Raw genomic sequence first — 19,535 nt, forward strand, 5'->3', positions numbered from 1 at the left:
ATTATTATGCGATTAAAAATTTGACACCGAGCCTCGTAAGTAGAAATTAGCGCCGGTAACCAAAAACTTCGTCAAAGAGATGGGTTTTAAGGAGCGTCTTGAAAGAGGAACGAGAGGTTGAGAGGTTGAGGGAGGGTATTGTGAGGCTGGAGGAAGTTAGAGATAGGGAGGGGCGAGGCCATGGAGGGACTTGAAAATAAGAATGAGAATTTTGAAATCGAGGTGCTGCTTAACCGGGAGCCAAACTTGGTAATGAATTACTTAACTCTCCCCCCGCCCCGCCCGCCCCATGGGTCAGCAGTAATTGTGGCCCTGACTTACTGCCATGGCTGTCTGCAGGGCCTGGGGTTCGGTGCTCAGCTCCACGCGTGTTGGTCAGCCGGATCGATCTCCGCGGGCTGATTCTCCGTTTGTTGTGTCTCCCGGTGGGTGTGAATTCCCAGATCTCCCCGTGTGTTGTTTCAGGAGGTTAAGCTGATTTTCCCGAATGGCCAGCGCATGAACCGGGGGAAGCACGAGATCGGCGCGCTGGTGCAGGCCTGCAAAGCCAACGACGTGACCGACCTCCTCATCGTACACGAGCACCGGGGTGTGCCAGGTCAGATCCCCGGCGTAGTGCGGGGGGGGGGGTACTGCGGGAGAGAGCTGGCGGGGGGGTGAGAAGAGAGAGTGCGCGGGGGTAGACAGGGTCTCGGGTGGCAGTGTGCTGGGTTAGAGTGGGAAGGGGGCGGGGGTAATGTGCGGGCTTGGGTTCGGGGGGGGGGGCGGGTGTGTGCGGGGTTAGATTGGGGGGGGGGGTGTGCGGAGTTAGATTGTGGGGGGGGGGGTGGTGTGCGGGGTTAGATTGGGGGGGGTGCGGGGTTAGATTGGGGGGGGGGGGATGCGGGGTTAGATTGGGGGGGGGTGTGTGCGGGGTTAGATTGGGGAGGGTGTGCGCGGGGATAGATTGAGGGGGGGCGTGTATGCGGGGTTAGATGGGGAGGAGGGGTGTGCGGGGGTTAGATTCGGGGGGGTGGGGTACGAGGTTAGATTCGGGGGAAGGTGTGTACGGGGTTAGTTTCGGGGGGTGGGGTACGGAGGTAGATTAGGGGTGTGTACGGGGTTAGATTCGGGGGGGGGTGTACGGGGGTAGATTTGGGGGGGGGTGTGGTTACGGGGTTAGATTCGGGGGGGTGGGGTACGGGGTTAGATTCGGGGTGGGGTATGGGGTTAGATTTGGGGGTGGTGGGGTACGGGGTTAGATTTGGGCGGGTGTGGTACGGGGTTAGATTGGGGGGGGTTGTGCGGGGTTAGATTCGGGGGGGCGGGGTGTACGGGGGTAGATTCGGGGGGGGGGGGTGGGTGTACGGGGTTAGATTCGGGGGTGTGTGTATGGGGTTAGTTTCGGGGGGTGGGGTACGGGGGTAGATTCGGGGGGGGTGGGGTACGGGGTTAGATTTGGGGGTGTGTGGTACGGGGTTAGATTGGAGGGGGCGGTGTGCGGGGTTAGATTCGGGGGGGCGGGGTGTACGGGGTTAGATTCGGGGGTGTGTGTATGGGGTTAGTTTCGGGGGGTGGGGTATGGGGTTAGATTTGGGGGTGGTGGGGTACGGGGTTAGATTTGGGGGGGTGTGGTACGGGGTTAGATTGGGGGGGGGTTGTGCGGGGTTAGATTCGGGGGTGTGTGTATGGGGTTAGATTCGGGGTGGGGTATGGGGTTAGATTTGGGGGTGGTGGGGTACGGGGTTAGATTTGGGGGGGTGTGGTACGGGGTTAGATTGGGGGGGGTTGTGCGGGGTTAGATTCGGGGGGGCGGGGTGTACGGGGGTAGATTCGGGGGGGGGGTGGGTGTACGGGGTTAGATTCGGGGGTGTGTGTATGGGGTTAGTTTCGGGGGGTGGGGTACGGGGGTAGATTGGGGGTGTGTGTACGGGGTTAGATTCGGGGGGGGTGTGGTTACGGGGTTAGATTCGGGAGGGGTGGGGTACGGGGTTAGATTTGGGGGTGTGTGGTACGGGGTTAGATTGGAGGGGGCGGTGTGCGGGGTTAGATTCGGGGGGGCGGGGTGTACGGGGGTAGATGCGGTATTTGGGCCGGGGTGGATGGGAGTGTGCTGGGTGGATGTTGACCACTTGGGGAATGTCGCTGGAAAGGGATAAAACGATGATGGTGTGGGGTGGCGGGGGGTAGTGGAGGGGTCAGTTCAGTGTTTTTGTCTGCTTGGAGTGTGTGTGAAAGACTGTCTCTGTTCCACCCACACAGTTGGGTACAGTCAGAAATGGAGGTCCCGGGACCCGTTGAGCTGCAAACCCTGACCAGTTCTCAACTGTTCCCGCCCTACTCCACGTAATCGTTTATCCTTCTCCTTTCCCTCTCCCTCACCTACTCTCACCTAAGAACATAAGAAATAGGAGCAGGAGTCGGCTATTTGGTCCCTCGAGCCTGCTCCATCATTCAATAAGAATATGGCTGATCTGATCATGCGCTTCTCATAACCCTTGACTCCATTATCGTTCAAAAATCTGTGTCTCCGCGTAAAATATATTCAATGACCCAGCCTCCACAGCTCTCTGAGGCAGCGAATTCCACAGATTTACAACCCTCTGAGAAGAAATTTCTCCTCATCTCGGTTTTAAATGGGTGGCCCCTTATTCTAAGATCATGCCCCCTAGTTCTAGTCTCCCCCATCAGTGGAAACATCCTCTGTGCATCCAACTTGTCAAGCCCCCTCATAATCTTATACGTTTCAATAAGAATTCTTCTGAATTCCAATGATTAGAGGCCCAACCCCCTCATCCTCGGAATCAACAGAGTGAACCTTCTCTGAACTGCCTCCAAAGCAATTATATCCTTTTGTAAATATGGCAACCTAAATTGCATTCAGTATTCTAGGTGTGGCCTCACCCATACCTTATATAGCTGTAGTGAGACTTCCCTGCTTTTATACTCCATCCCCTTTGCAACCTAGTGAGCCGCCTTTGAACTGCCTCCAAAGCAACTTTATCCATCCTTAAATAACTCATCTTTGGTTTAAATGGTTGACCCATTATTCTGAAACTATGCCCCCTAGTTTTAGATTCTCCCACGAGGGGAAACATCCTCTCTGCATCTACCCTGTCCGGCCCCCTCAGTATCTTATATGTTTCAATAAGATCACCTCTTATTCTTCTCGACTCCAATGAGTACAGGCCCAACCCGCCCAACCTTTCTTCATAAGACAACCCCTTCATCTCAGGAATCAACCTCTGAACTGCTTCCAATGCAAGTCTATTCCTCCTTAAATAAGGAGACCAAAACTGAACGCAGTGCTCCCAAGTGTGGTCTCACCAATATCCTGTACAGTTGCAGCAGGACTTCTTTGCTTTTGTACTCTATCCCCTTTGCAATAAAGGCCAACATTCCATTTGCCTTCCTGATTACCTGCATACTAACTTTTTGTGTTTTATGCACCAGGTCCCTCTGTACTGCAGCACTTTGTAATCTCACCCCATTTAAATAATTTTCTTTTTCATTTATTTTTCTGCCAAAGTGGATGGATGACCTCACATTTTCCCACATTGTACTCCATCTGCCAAATTTTTGGCCACTCACTTAGCCTATCTATATCCCTTGCAGATTCTTTGCATCTTCCACACAACTTGCTTTTCCACCTATCTTTATATAAACCATAAATTTGGCTACATTACACTTGGTCCCTTCATCCAAGTCATGAATTCAATGTTTGAATCCCTTCAATCTGCCACAGTACCGAAACGGCTCTCATCAAAGTCACAAATAACATCCTTTGTGAATGTGACAAAGGTAGACTATCCCTCCTTGTCCTCCTGGACCTGTCTGCAGCCTTTGACACGGTTGACCACTCCACCCTCCTCCAACACCTCTCCTCCATCGTCCAGCTGGGTGGGACTGCACTCGCCTGGTTCCAGTCTAATCTATCGAACCGTAGCCCGAGAACCTCCTGCAACGGCTTCTCTTCCCACCCCCACATCGTTACCTCTGGTGCCCCCCAAGGATCTGTCCTTGGTCCCTTCTTATTTCTCATCTACACGCTGCCCCTTGGCGACATCATCCGAAGACACAGAATCAGTTTCCACATGTACACTGACAACACCCAGCTCTACCTCTCCACCACTTCTCTTGACCCCTGCTTGGTTCTAAATTGTCCGACTGCTTGTCCGACATCCAGTACTGGATGAGCAGAAATTTTCTCCAATTAAATATTGGCAAGATCGAAGCTATTATCTTTGGTCCCTGCCACAAACTGCGTTCCCGAACCACTGACTCCATCCCTCTCCCCAGCGTCAGTCTGAGGGTGAACAGGACTGTTTCCAACCTCAGTGTCATATTTGACCCTGCAATGAGTTTCCAGCCACATATCCGCAGTATAACTAAAACCGCCTATTTCCACCTCTAACATTTCCCGCCTCCGCCCCTGCCTCAGCTCTTCTGCTGCTGAAACCCTCATTCATGTGTTTGTTACCTCTAGCCTTGACTACTCCTGGCTGGCCTTCTACATTCCACACCACACAAACTTGAGGTCATCGAAAACTCAGCAGCCCGTGTACTCACCCACACAAAGTCAAGATCAGCCATTGCCCCTGTGCTTTCTGACCGACATTGGCTCCCAGTTAAACAACGCCTCGATTTCAAACTTCTAATCCCTGTTTACAAGTCACTCCATGGCCTCGCCCCTTCCTATCTCCTATAATCTTTTTCAGCCTCACAAGATGTCGGCGCTCCTCAAATTCTGGCCTCTTGAACAACCCTCATTATAACTGCTCAACCATCGGTGGCCGTGTCTTCAGCTGCCTGGGCCTTAAGCTCTGGGACTCCTTCCCTAAACCTCTCCGCCTCTCTTTCCTCCTTTTAAGATGCTCGTTAAACCCTACCTCTTTCATCAAGCTTTTAATCATCTGCCTTGATTTATTCTGTGGCTCGGTGTCAAATTTATCTGTTTGTCTAACACTATTGTGAAACACCTTGGGATGCTTTACTATGTTAAAGACACTATATAAATAAAAGTTTTTTATTATTATTATTTTAAATAGTTGAGGCTCCAGCACTGATCCCTGCGGCACCCCACCAGTTCGGCAACCTAAAAATGACCCATTTATCCTGACTATTTTCTGTTAGTCATTCATGCTAATATATTACCCCCAACCCCGTGAGCTTTTATCTTGTGCAGTAACTTTTTAATGTGGCACCTGATCGAATGCCTTCTGGAAATACAAATAAACCACATCCACTGGTTCCCCCTTATCCACCCTGCTCGTTACTTCCTGAAAGAACTCCAGCAAATTTGTTCAACGTGATTACCCTTTCATAAAACCATGCTGACTCTGCCTGACTATTATGATTTTCTAAATGTCCTGTTACTGCTTCCTTAATAATGGACTCCAGCATTTTCCCAATGACAGATGTTAGGCTAACTGGTTTATAGTTTCCTGCTTTCTGTCTCCCTCCTTTAAATAGGGACGTTACATTTGCGATTTTCCAATCTGCTGGGACCTCTACAGAATCCATGGAATTTTAATCATAACTTTTACGCCTTTAACGTAGTAAAATGTCTCAAGGCACTTCACAACAATTTTACAACACATTAGATATTGACCATTGAGGGAAAGAGAGAAAAAGCACGAGAAGGAAGTGTAAAAAGAGGTTAAAGGCTCTGGTCAGAAGCGCCAGGCAAAATGCGCGCGCACGTAGACACAGGCGAAAAAACTTTAAAAAAAAAAAATTGAATTACATCGTAAATAATAAAATAAGGAGTATACAATAGTAAATTCAGTATAATAAAGATTATAATTAAACAACATTAAATAATATATACCATATTTATAAATGAAGTGAAAATTAGAAAATCAGCAATTGAAGCAAATTAAATCAGTTATTAGCTGTCATTAAAATTCATTCCTGTCCAGCGATTCATTTATTCTGGAAAAAACAATCACTGTCCTCCATCCTTGTGATGTCATAATTGTGTTACTTTTTATTTCTCATTTTGTGCCCTTGACGGGACCTGTAATAGCTCCAGGCTCGAGCTGCCTCCGTTGTCAGGGCGACGCTTGTGTTTAAATCTTGCTCCAGGCTCGAGCTGCCTCCGTTGTCAGGGCGACGCTTGTGTTTAAATCTTGCTCCAGGCTCGAGCTGCCTCCGTTGTCAGGGCGACGCTTGTGTTTAAATCTTGCTCCAGGTTCGAGCTGCCTCTGTTGTCAGGGCGACGCTTGTGTTTAAGTCTCCCTCCAGCTGCTCCAGGCTCAGCTGCCTCCATTGTCAGGGTGATGCTGATGTTTGGTAGGTTACAACAATGCATCCACTATCTCTGCAGTCGCTTCTTTTAAGACCTTAGGATGCAAGCCATCAGGTGCAGGGGACTTGTGCACCTTTAGTCCCGTTAGTTTGCCTAATATTTTTTTTTTTCTTGTGATAGTGATTATTTTAAGTTCCACCCCTTCCAATAGCCCCTTGATTATCAATTATTGGGATGCTTTTAATGTCTTCTACTGTGAAGACTGATACAAAATATTTGTTCAAAGTCTCTGCCATTTCCCTCTTTCCCATTATTAATTCCCCAGTCTCATCCTCTAACAGACCGTTTACTTCAGCTGCTCTCTTCCTTTTTATATACCTGTAGAAGCCTTCCTACACTATCTCCCATCATCCAAGGCCACATCCATCTCGCCATCCTCCTCCTTGTCGACCAACCCCACATGTGGCTCTGTGCCCCCTACCTCCTGCAATCTGCTCCAGCCCTCCTTCCCAGCCAGCGCCCTCTGCTCCTCCAGACACTCTCCTGTGGCCTCCCTGCCCCACCATCACAGCCTTCCACCACCACCCCAAGCTCCAGCCCGCTCTGCGTCCATCAAAGCTCCCTCAAAGCTTGGCTCTTGGTCTCGGCCTTCAGCCCCCTCATCTGTGTTCAATTCGCCATCCAATCCCTTGGGATGTTTTACTGTGTTGAAGCTGCTATCCTTTTTTAAAAATTCATTCCTGGGATGTGGGTGTCTCTGGCAAGGCCAGCATTTATTGCCCATCCCTAACTGCCCTCGTGGTGGTGGTGGTGGTGAGCCACTGCCTTGAACCGCTGCAGTCCGTGTGGTGAAGGTGTTCCCACAGTGCTGTTAGAAAGCAAATGGCATGTTGGCCTTCATCGCGAGGGGATTTGAGTATAGGAGCAGGGAGGTCTTACTGCAGTTGTACAGGGCCTTGATGAGGCCTCACCTGGAATATTGTGTACAGTTTTGGTCTCTTAATCTGAGGAAGGACATTCTTACTATTGAGGGAGTGCAGCGAAGGTTCACCAGACTGATTCCTGGGATGGCAGGACTGACATCGAAAGAAAAACTGGATCGACTAGGCTTATATTCACTGGAGTTTAGAAGAATGAAAGGGGATCTCATAGAAACATAAAATTCTGATGGGACTAGACAGGTTAGATGCAGGAAGAATGTTCCCAATGTTGGGGAAGTCCAGAACCAGGGGTCACACTCTAAGGATAAGGGGTAGGCCATTTAGGACCGAGATGAGGAGAAACTTCTTCACTCAGAGAGTTGAGAACCTGTGGAATTCTCTACCACAGAAAGTTGTTGAGGCCAGTTCGTTCGATATATTCAAAAGAGAGTTCGATGTGGCCCTTACGGCTAAAGGGATCAAGGGGTATGGAGAGAAAGCAACAATGGGATACTGAAATGCATCATATTGAATGGTGGTGCAGGCTCGAAGGGCCGAATGGCCTACTCCTGCACCTATTTTCTATGTTAGGGAGGGAGTTCCAGGATTGTGACCCAGCGACGATGGAGGAACGGCCGATATATTTCCAAGTCAGGATGGTGTGTGACTGGGAGGGGAACGTGGAGGGGGTGGTGTTACCATGGACCTGCTGCCCTTGACCTTCTAGGCGGTAGAGGTCGCGGGTTTGGGAGGTGCTGCCGAAGAAGCCTTGGCGAGTTGCCGCGATGCATCTTGTAGACGGTGCACACTGCAACCACGGTGCGCCGGTGGTGGAGAGAGTGAGTGTTGAAGGTGGTGGGGAGCGTGGCCCATCGAGCGGGGCTGCTTTGTCCTGGATGGTGTCGAGCTTCTCGAGTGTTGTTGGAGCTGCAACTCATCCAGGCAAGTGGAGAGTGTTCCATCACACTCCTGACTTGTGGGTTGTAGATGGTGGATTCATTTCTCTTTATATTCCCATAAAATTTACTTTTGCAGTTCCACTTTACGTTCCTCGTTGTTTTTTGGGGCAGACAAGGGAACGGTAGCATAGTGGTTATGTACTGGACTAGTAATGGGGAACAGTTGAGAGAAGATCTTTTAACTTCCTGTTATGTTGCTCCTATCTGTTGTGAACGCATGTTTGTGGCGGAAGAGCGTTGTTTGTGCGGCAAATGAGTTTGCGGGGCCCAGAAGAGCCGAGGGCCCAGGGGCAGCACGGGCCAGCCCACACTGCGATATGTGTGCGCGCACTGGGTCCGTGCAGCAGAGCTGGTCTCCAATTGTCCTGGTTTACCCTTGCCACTGGATCAAGACCTAGCTCTGACAAGCCTGTGTGGTGGCTGGTGTGCAACGGCCACCCCACGTTAAAAAAATCCCCTGGAGTACAGGACTGGAATGTTGGGTCCTCCATTGAAACATCGATGAACTTATCCCTTTTGGTGTGGGAGCAAGTAATCCTCGTTTGTGGGACTGCCTATGATGATGAGATGGTGGAAAGGCCGGTTGTATGTGTGCGGTGAGAGCGAGTGATCGGAAGCCTGTGCTGATACTTCTGAGGGATGCCTGGGAATCTCCTACCATCTGGATGCTGCCGCCTGAAGCCTCTGCTAATCCGTTTGTTTTCTGTCTCTTCCCCGTGCTTCTTCCAGACGGGCTTATCGTGTGCCACCTACCCTTTGGTCCAACTGCATACTTCACCCTGTCCAACGTGGTGATGCGACACGATATCCCGGACATTGGCACCATGTCGGAGGCATACCCACACCTCGTCTTCCACAACCTGACCTCGCGCCTCGGCCAGAGGGTAGGTACGGGGGGAGGTCTGGGCGTCCCCGCTGAGGCTCATTGCTCCCCACCCCCAGGGTCTCTGGTCTCTCCTACACTCGGCACACATGTAAAAACCCAAGCTCACTGTCGCCGGAACCACTTCATTTACCACATCTTCTTAGTGTCAGTTTGGTTCAGCCGCTGTTATTACCCTCCACCCCCCCCCCCCCCCACCGCGAGTCAGAAGGTCCAGGATTCGAACCCTGTAATCTGGACCGATGCTCGCGGAGATGGTCTGAGGTGCCGTCTTTTGGACGTGCCGGTGAGCCGAGGACCGTCGGTCTGTTTGGGTGCAGGCACAATTGGGAAAAGAGCAGAGGAGTTTTCCCGGTGTCCTAGGGAAACATTCCTCCCTCAACCAACAAACAGGTTATCGGGTCATTTATCGCATTGCAGTTGTTGAGCTGTTGTGTAAAAGGTCGCTGCCACATTTACCTGCCGAATAGTGACCGCATTTAACTCTAATTCATTGCATGTGACGCACTTTGAGACATGTTGAAGGCGGGAATGGCACAATTTTATGATAAACATGTTTCTTCCCTTCAGCATCGAGAGGGAGCTTTACTCTGTATCTAACCCGTGCTGTACCTGCCCTGGGAGTGTTTGATGGGACAGTGTAGAGGGAGCTTTACTCTGTATCTAACCCCCTGTACCTGCCCTGGGAGTGTTTGATGGGACAGTGTAGAGGGAGCTTTACTCTGTATCTAACCCCGTGCTGTACCTGCCCTGGGAGTGTTTGATGGGACAGTGTAGCGGGAGCTTTACTCTGTATCTAACCCGTGCTGTACCTGCCCTGGGAGTGTTTGATGGGACAGTGTAGAGGGAGCTTTACTCTGTATCTAACCCCCTGTACCTGCTCTGGGAGTGTTTGATGGGACAGTGTAGAGGGAGATTTACTCTGTATCTAACCCGTGCTGTACCTGCCCTGGGAGTGTTTGATGGGACAGTGTAGAGGGAGCTTTACTCTGTATCTAACCCCCTGTACCTGCTCTGGGAGTGTTTGATGGGACAGTGTAGAGGGAGATTTACTCTCTATCTAACCCGTGCTGTACCTGCCCTGGGAGTGTTTGATGGGACAGTGTAGAGGGAGCTTTACTCTGTATCTAACCCCCTGTACCTGCTCTGGGAGTGTTTGATGGTACTGTCCTTTGCCACACCTGGTGGTCAGTTACGAGTCTGACCCAGACCCAGTTATATTGTTGAAGCCATTTGATCCCATGCTGCGTGTCGGTTGCCAGCGACTCAACACTGGCTTGTTTGCTTCCTGCCTGAGTGCTGCCTTGTCGTCCCGCAGATATCCAGCATCCTGAAGTATTTATTCCCAGTCCCGAAAGACGACAGCCGGAGGGTGATTACGTTTGCGAACGAGGATGACTACATCTCCTTCAGGTATGTGAAGGTCTGGCTGCCTGTGGTGATCGCGGGGGGTCTCCTCGGCTACCACTCTCGACATCCCTTTCTGTATCCGCTCTGCTGACCTTCGGCACGGTGATGGAGTATAAAAGCAGGGAAGTCTTGCTCCAGTTATACAGGGTATTGGTGAGGCCACACCTGGAGTACTGCGTGCAGTTTTGGTTTCCATATTTACAAAAGGATATACTTGCTTTGAAGGCAGTTCAGAGAAGGTTCACTCGGTTGATTCCGGGGATGAGGGGGTTGACTTATGAGGAAAGGTTGAGGAGGTTGGGCCTCTACTCATTGGAATTCAGAAGAATGAGAGGTGATCTTATCGAAACGTATAAGATTATGAGGGGGCTTGACAAGGTGGATGCAGAGAGGATGTTTCCACTGATGGGGGAGACTAGAACTAGGGGGCATGGTCTTAGAATAAGGGGCCGCCCATTTAAAACTGAGAGGGTTGTAAATCTGTGGAATTCGCTGCCTCAGAGAGCTGTGGAAGCCGGGACATTGAATATATTTAAGACAGAAATAGACAGTTTCTTAACCGATAAGGGGGCGGGCAGGGAAGTGGAGCTGAGTCCATGATAGGATCAGCCATGATCGTATTAAATGGCGGAGCAGGCTCGAGGGGCCGTATGGCCGACTCCTGCTCCTATTTCTTATGTTATGTTCAGGATATGGCCATTCGGCCCATCGCCGCTCTCTCACTGGAGCTCAGTGCTCTGCAGCAGCAGGCCCCAGAGATGGATACTTGCCGCTCCAGTGCCAACCGAGGCAAAGGGGAGGCGAGAACAACACCACCATCGGCACAGCTTTTGCCATGTGGTGAAAATACCCCCGTGCCAGAGTCTGCTTAGACCCTAGAGTTCACCCGGCGGGCAGCAATGGCACCAGCCAGCGGAGATACTTAGCACAGACTATACCAAGCGAGTGCTTTATTTGAGGGTTGAGCATAAGAACATAAGAAATAGGAGCAGGAGTCGGCCATTCGGCCCCTCGAGCCTGCTCCGCCATTTAATACGATCATGGCTGATCCGATCATGGACTCAGCTCCACTTCCCTGCCCGCCCCCTTATTCACTTATCAGTTAAGAAACTGTCTATTTCTGTCTTTAAATTTATTCAATGGCCCGGCTTCCACAGCTCTCTGAGGCAGCGAATTCCACAGATTTACAACCCTCTGAGAGAAGAAATTCCTCCTCATCTCAGTTTTAAATGGGCGGCCCCTTATTCTAAGACCATGCCCCCTAGTTCCAGTCTCCCCCATCAGTGGAAACATCCTCTCTGCATCCACCTTGTCGAGCCCCCTCATAACCTTATACGTTTCGATAAGATCACCTCTCATTCTTCTGAATTCCAATGAGTAGAGGCCTAACCTCCTCAACCTTTCCTCATAAATCAACCCCCCTCATCCCCGGAATCAACCGAGTGAACCTTCTCTGAACTGCCTCCAAAGCAAGTATATCCTTTCGTAAATATGGAAACCAAAACTGCACGTAGTACTCCAGGTGTGGCCTCACCAATACCCTGTATAACTGGTGCAAGATTTCCCTGCTTTTATACTCCATCTCCTTTGCAATAAAGGCCAAGATACCATTGGCCTTCCTGATCACTTGCTGTACCTGCAGACTATCCTTTTGTGTTTCATGCACAAGTAACCCCCAGGTCCCGCTGTACTGCAGCACTTTGCAATCTTTCTCCATTTAAATAATAACTTGCTCTTTGATTTTTTTTTTCTGCCATTGTGCATGACCTCACACTTTCCAACATTATACTCCATCTGACAAATTTTTGCCCAGTTTGAAGGCTATGATGGGGTGGGAAAATAGCCACGTGGGGGGAGTTGACCGTGGGTGGGGAGGGAAGGAGTGGGGGAGGGCTGGTACTATGGACCCCCAGCGTGAAGCAGCACCCTCGGGAGAGACCGGGAGGGTAGTGCTAGTACAGCAGGAGTTAGCATCCTCCGACAGGAGGGGTTTGGAGTTTGAGCTGGGCACCCAGTCAGTCAGTGCTTCAGCCTCCGACTGTCCCCCGGTTCACCTCTGGCCATTTTTGTTGCGGGGGTGGGGGGGGGGGGAGTCTTGTGGTCTTGAGCTTTGCCTGTGAAGAATGCTCATTAAATTCAGTGAGACAGGGATCCACAGATTTCATCTTCCCAAGTGGAGAGCTGTTTTAGAACATCGTCAAATCCATCCTGTTTATCTTCTGTCATTATCATTACTGGAATCTCACAACAACAACAACCTGTATTTATATAGCGCCTTTAACGTACTGAAACGTCCCAAGGTGCTTAACAGGAGTATTATGCGATTTAAAAAATTTGACACCAAGCCGCATAAATAGAAATTAGTGCAGATGACCAAAAGCTGCGTCAAAGAGGTCGCTTTTAAAAAGCATTCTGAGGGAAGAAAAAGAGGCGGAGAGGTTTAGGGAGGGAGTTCTAGAGCTTGGGGCCCAGGCAACAGAAGGCAGGACCACCGATGGTTGAGCGATTTATAATCGGGGATGCTCAAGGGGGCAGAATTAGAGGTGCGTAGATATCTTGGGGGTTGTGGAGCTGGAGGGGGTTACAGAGATAGGGAGGGGTGTAGGGGCTGGAGGGGGTTATAGGGAGGGGTGTAGGGGCTGGAGGAGGTTAGAGATGGGGAGGGGTGTAGGGGCTGGAGGGGGTTACAGAGATAGGGAGGGGTGTAGGGGCTGGAGCAGGTTACAGAGATGGGGAGGGTTGAGGGCCCACAGAGGGATTTGAATATAAAAATGAGAATTTTGAAATTGAGGCATTGCTTAACCAGGAGCCAATGTAGGTTAGCGAGCACAGGGGGTGATGGGTGAGCGGGACTCGGTGTGAGTTAGGACACGGGGGCAGTGAGCACAGGGGGTGATGGGTGAGCGGGACTTGGTGCGAGTTAGGACACGGGGGCAGCCGAGATTTGGATCACCTCGAGTCTACGTCAGTAGAATGTGGGAGGCCAGCCAGAAGTGCGTTGGAATAGTCATGTCTGGATGTAACAAAGGCACGGATAAGGACTTCAACAACGGATGAGCTGAGACAAGGGCGGAGACGGGCGATGTTACGGAGGTGGAAATAGGCAGTTTTAGTTATGCTGTAGATATGTGGCCGGAAGCTCCTTTCGGGCTCAAATATGACAGCGAGGTTGCGAAGAGTCTGGTTCAGCCTCAGACAGACAGAGGGATGGAGTCAGGATAATTATAGTAGTAAGGCCAGACGAGCCATCTATTGGGAGGGACCCTACATTGTCGCCCCCCCACCCCACCCCCATTGCAGTATTGGTTCTTGATGCCAGCGTTTCCCTCCTTTGCTCTATCCCAGAGTCCGGTCCCTCTCTGTATGAAGGACTTCCTGATACCAATCCTAAATTGACCTAAATCTGTATCCCCTTGTCTTCCTCTCGCTGTTGCACTTGGAGTAATAATCTGGGTTCGCCTTTCCATTCCGTGACTTATCCTGTGTACCTCGATTGGGTCATCTCGTGGACTCCCCTGTTTTCGGCCTGAAAAGCCCATGGGGCGGAAATCCGCTCGCGCCCGGGCGGGGCGGTAAATGGTTTGCGTCTGCCGCCGCAAAATTCATCAGCTGGGCCCGGCGTTTGGAGCAGGGTGACGAGGGAGGTGTTGCGTGCCTCCTTGAGGGCGCATGGCTGGTTGAGCAAGGGAAAATCCCGGGCTCAGGAGCTGGCCCCTGAGCGTCATGAGAGAGGCCTGGTGGGGGAGGGGAAACCTGGAAATAAAAAACAGCAAAAACATTCCCAATATGTAGCTCACACCACCGCAACACAACTCACAAAAAAACAATCCCGTTTACCTGGGGTCGGCATTACTTCCCTCACAGCGGCCGCTGCAGCTTGGGACGCCCGCTTTCACAGGGGTTCCCGCCAGGGGGCGCCATCCAAAAATCGAACCATTGCACACGGGCGTGCCTCTCCCGGGCCGTACTGCTCCGCCCCCGTCTACACCGGCACCGAATGTCCCAGCGAGGTGCTGGGAGCTGGCCGCCCGGGCCCCAACTGCTTTCCACTGCCATTGCCGCCCCTACAGGGGCAGCAGAAGACCGAACTTCCAGTCCCTCGTCTCTCCGGTCTGTCCTCATAACTCGGGTGCTGCCTCTTCTCTGCATCACCTTGAACCCCGGGATATCTCCCTCGGGTGTCGATGCCGAGAACTGGACACCGTGCTCAAGATGTGGTCTGATCAGAGCCCTGTATGCACTGATCACCACTTCCTCTGACTAGTTCTTCACCGTCTTGTCTGTAATGTTTAACATTGATTTGTCCGCTGCGTTGGTTGGACATGTTCAGTCTCCTCGATCTTTCTCCGCTTCACTGAGTGTGTCCCTATTGTCGCTTCCTGTGTGCAGTACTCTGCATTTGTCCGAATTAAATGTCTGCCACTGTTCCACCCACTTAAATATTTTGTCCAACTCATTCTGCAATTTCTGAGCTGATTCTTCTGGCCTGCCTGAAATGTTGATCAGACTTCCTCTCTCCCATCAGCCTGTATCTGGTTTTGGGTTGTTCCAGTTTTAGGAGTTTTGGAAAGGAGGAGAACTTGCATTTATATCGTGCCTGTCACAGTCTCGGGACATAAAAAGAAAGACTTGCATTTATATAGCACCTTACGTCTCAAAGTACTTTACAGCCAATGAAGTACTTTTGAAGTATAATCACTGTTGTAATGTAGGCAATGTGGCGGCCAATTCGTGCACCGCAAGCTCCCACAAGCAACAATGTGATAATCACCCAGATAATCTGTTTTTGTTATGTTGATTGGTGGATAAGTATTGGCCCCAGGACACCGGAGAGAATTCCCGTGGTCGTCTTCGAAATAGTGCCATGGGATCTTTTACATCCATCCGAGAGAGTAGACAGGATCTCGGTTTGACGTCTCATCCGAAAGACGGCACCTCCGGCAGTGCGGGGCTCCCTCAGCACCGCACTGGGAGTGTCAGCCTGGATTTTTGTGCTCCAGTCCCTGGAGTGGGACTTGAATCCGCGACCTCCTGACTCCCAAGGCGAGGGTGCTGCCCAGTGAGCCACGGCTGACATCCCAAAGTACTTCACAGCCAGTGAATTGTTTTGAGGGCATCGGAAGAATAGTTTCACCCCGCCGCCCCCGGTCCTAATTGAGTTAGTTCTTGGCTACAGTGCTGGGGTTGTGGGGGAGGGGAGAATCAGCCATGAAGTTTGTTGCCACATGTCCTGTGCAAAATGTTCCCGTGTTTGTCGGCTGAGGTCAGTCAGGTTGGTGGTTTCCCCCCGTGGTCGAATGGCTCTCCTATGGCGGTTGTTAACAGTCACTGTTTATGCTCCACGTATCAAGGACGGCCAGTTGAAGAGGTAGCAGAGTGTGTTTGTGATCCTGTACCCCAGCAGACCCTTCACAAGGGCGGGCGGGGGGGGTGGAGTGCACAACGACCAATTGTAACCTTTCCCATTGTCTGCTGCTTCCCAATCCAGGCATCACGTGTACAGAAAGGTGGATCACAGGAACATCGAGCTGTCTGAAGTGGGGCCCAGGTTTGAAATGAAACGTAAGTGCACCCTCCACATGACCCAACGCACAGTCTTTTGGATACTGCTGAGCATCCAGACTTTCCCTGGGATCAGTAAGCAGCCCGCTGTACTGCCCACACGCAGTCAATGAGGTTACTTACATCTACAAAATGGGGGAGGGAGAGATTTCAAACCTCGCTCCGCAGTGACACCTACTGGCCGAAGCCTGCACCTGCAGTGTTATCGGCAGCCTGGAGGCCCCGACCTGCGAGGGAACACCAGCGGCAGGTCGGGGCCGTAAAAGGAGCAGAGACGAGCGGCCCGGGAGCAGCGAGGAGACATGCCACTCCAGGGAGCAGCACGAGCTGGTGCAGGAGGGCGACGGCAGCGAAGAGGGACATTAGTAAGGTCCAGGTCGGTGATTGGAGCGTGGGCAGATACAACAGGAGCGGCGACGTCGGAGCGGCGAGAGACTGTAGAGGGACGTGATCGGGGCCCAGGGGCAGCACGGGCCCAGCCCACACTGTGTGCGATATGTGAGCGCACTGGGTCCGTGCAGCAGAGCTGGTCTCCAGTCGTCCTGGTTAACCCTTGCCCCTGGACCCAGACCTCGCTCTGTCAAGCCCCGTGTGGTGGCTGGTGTGCAACGGTCACCCCACGTTAAAACAATCCACCCACAGGCATCTCCCACCCTTCGGGATGTAGTTTGGGTCCTTCATTGAAACACCTGTGAACTCGTCCCTTTTTTGGCGTGGAAGCAAGTCATCCTCTCTTCGAGGGACCGCCTCTGATATACTCCATTCCACAGGCAGTTTCAAAATGTTGACTGATAAGTGTCCAACTATCCTGAGCTAGGCAGGAAGTGCCTGTGTGCACAGGATGTGACTGGCCTCCACCACTTGGCATAGCTGTACTCCCCATGGGTAAGACCATCGTCAGCGTGCCCACTGCTTGGTCTGGGAGGGCTGTTTGAGCTTTGGAAGCCACAAGTGGCCCATCTCGTGGCATTGCTCTCGGGTTGCCTGGAGCACAATGGTGCCGGTCACCTGCTCAGGCGGCGCTGTGCCGAACTTGGCCTGTCCCTCTACGGGAGAACCATACTCGGTGATGAGGTCACTCGCGCTCAGTTAGTCTGGGACGCTGTGGCCGCACGTGAAGAAACAGGCCACTTGGGGGAGGCATTGGAAGGTGATTGGTGGGATATTAATGAGTGAGGGGGAGAGTGGGATTAGACTGGGTGGGATATTAAAAGGTATGGGGAGAGTGGGATTAGACTGGGTGGGATATTAAAAGGTATGGGGAGAGTGGGATTAGACTGGGTGGGATATTAAAGGGGGGAGTGAGGGAGGAGAGTGGGATTAGACTGGGTATGGTATTAAAGGGTATGGGGAGTGAGGGGGGGGCAGAGTGGGATTAGACTGGGTGGGATATTAAAAGGTGACGGAGAGTGGGATTAAACTGGGTGGGATATTAAAGGGGGGAGTGAGGGAGGAGAGTGGGATTAGACTGGGTGGGATATTAAAGGATACGGGCAGTGAATGTAGAGTGGGATTCGAGTGGTTTGTGGAGGAAACATTACAGCAGATTTGATTGGCCGGTTTCTGTGCGGGACCATTTGATAAGTCCCTTTGTCCTATTTCCACAGTTGGTGACTCGACGCGGCATGTGCCTCAGCTCTTGTGACTTGAACCGTGCCGGTCCGATAACTGATAACACTTTCTCTCTGTCTGTCTGTCTCCTCTCCCTCTGGCAGTGTATCAGATCAAGCTGGGGACCTTGGAGAACGAAAACACCTCGGACACGGAATGGCGCTGGCATCCGTACACGCACACCGCCAAGAAGAAGAGATACCTGAGCACCGAGTGAGCTGGGGCGTCCCGTCCCGTCCCCTGTGGTCCTGCAGGCGAGGAGGGGCCGTCAGTGTTTGAGAGGGAGCAAGACCCAGGACAGTGAGCTCTGGCTCTCGCAATGATGTGGCCACCATTCAATTTGACAATCTGCATTCGTTGCATCATTTACAAAACTGTTTATTTACCGGTGGAGCTCTGCTGAAAATTTCCAATAAACCAGGTAATCTGGAGTTGCCACCGATTCTTAACCAGGACCTGTCACCGTTAGTAAGCCAGGTAACCAGGACCAACCAGTTAATGGTCCAGATCACCAGTCTGTGTAAATGCCAGATGACCAGGATCTGTTGCTGGTTATTAACCAGACCTGTGTTTAAATCCAGTCACCAATTTGATCGGGGAGTTTGCCTGGGACTGAGCACAGACAGGGCTATCTTTTCGTTCATCCTCTCGCGAAGGTCGCAGACTCTCGCTGGGACGTGCGTTCCATCGCCCGCCTTCCGATCCCTCGACCAGGGAGCCATTCCCCGTGCCCAGACACAGCGAGCACCCGCGGGGATATTTGACCAATCGCGGCCGAGCCCAATCCCAGACTTTCCCAGGGACGAGGTCACCGGGGAGCCCTCGGGGAATCCCGGGTAGCTTCTCACTTTTGCTGAGGCCAAGTGTCGTCATCGTGGACCATGCCTCGAGTCGAGGATGACTTGCTTCCACGCCAAAAAGTTCAGTGTTTCAATGGAGGACCTAATATTCTGGATCCCGAACTACATCCTGAAGGGCGGAAGATGCCTGTGGGTGGATTGTTTTAACGTGGGGTGACCGTTGCACACCAGCCACCACACGGGGCTTGACAGAGCGAGGTCTTGGTCCAGGGGCAAGGGTTAACCAGGACGACTGGAGACCAGCTCTGCTGCACGGACCCAGTGCGCCCACATATCTCACACAGTGTGGGCTGGGCCCGTGCTGCCCCTGGGTCCTCGGCTCTTCTGGCCCCGAACTCACGCCTCTCCTGGGCCCCGATCACATCGCTCTACAGTCTCTCGCCGCCCCGAGCTCGCTCCTGCAGTACCTGCCCACGCTCCAATCACAGACCTGGATCTTGCCACTCCCCGGCCTGCTCCGATGGTACTCACAGGCCGGGGGCCAAGTGTTGAGCATCAACGGCTGCCCCGCTTGAGGGGCTAACTGTGCACAGGGAGAGTATCGGGTGGGGTGTTGGGGAGGATGCTCTCGTGTGTTGAACACTGAGCTGAGAATTCAGCAGCTGGGATCCTCGTGTGGGTGGGGGGCTACGAATCTCCTCTCGGGATCAATCCCGATTTACAGACTTGACGGCGGGTTGACTGGTCGAGCGCTTGTTTGGGAGTAAAATGTTGCTGTATGGCCTCGAATGTTTCGGGCCACAACGTATCGGCGAATTAAAATGCCTCTCGAAGCCCAATGCCACCCCGATTGTTCCTCCGACTTAATGGCGGGTGAAACGTGACGAGGTGCGAAGCTCCCCGTTTTCCCCGCCCCAGTCTGACTCCCGGTCCACGAACGCGGTGTGAAAGGGAGTGACCGGGGTGTTTGAGCCGGTCGACCCAGGCTTGTGACCACATCCCGGAGGGGTGAGACGAGGGAGTTGTCAGCCTGCACTGTGGCCCTTGACGTGCTCACAATGCAAGGGCTCAATAACAAGCACCGCTGGCTGGGAGGGTCACATCGAACATTCCAAGTTCTGGGCCCACACTGAAGGTGCAGGATCCATGGGCGTCTGAAGC

General features: G+C 52.1%; 1 protein-coding gene across 1 annotated transcript in view; it reads left to right on the forward strand.

Annotated features, from left to right (window-relative positions):
* imp4 (IMP U3 small nucleolar ribonucleoprotein 4) overlaps window positions 1–19,535 on the forward strand; it is a 64,942-nt gene that overhangs the window by 15,845 nt on the left and 29,562 nt on the right. Inside the window, exons 5-9 of the mRNA XM_070869041.1 lie at window positions 466–598; window positions 8,838–8,992; window positions 10,310–10,404; window positions 15,890–15,963; window positions 17,679–17,995. Of these exons, the coding sequence (XP_070725142.1) occupies window positions 466–598; window positions 8,838–8,992; window positions 10,310–10,404; window positions 15,890–15,963; window positions 17,679–17,791 (570 nt within the window). The 3' untranslated portion in view covers window positions 17,792–17,995. The remainder of the gene's footprint in view (window positions 1–465; window positions 599–8,837; window positions 8,993–10,309; window positions 10,405–15,889; window positions 15,964–17,678; window positions 17,996–19,535) is intronic.

This window comes from Pristiophorus japonicus, chromosome 32, assembly GCF_044704955.1.
Source record: "Pristiophorus japonicus isolate sPriJap1 chromosome 32, sPriJap1.hap1, whole genome shotgun sequence".
NCBI classification, from domain to species: Eukaryota; Metazoa; Chordata; class Chondrichthyes; family Pristiophoridae; genus Pristiophorus; species Pristiophorus japonicus.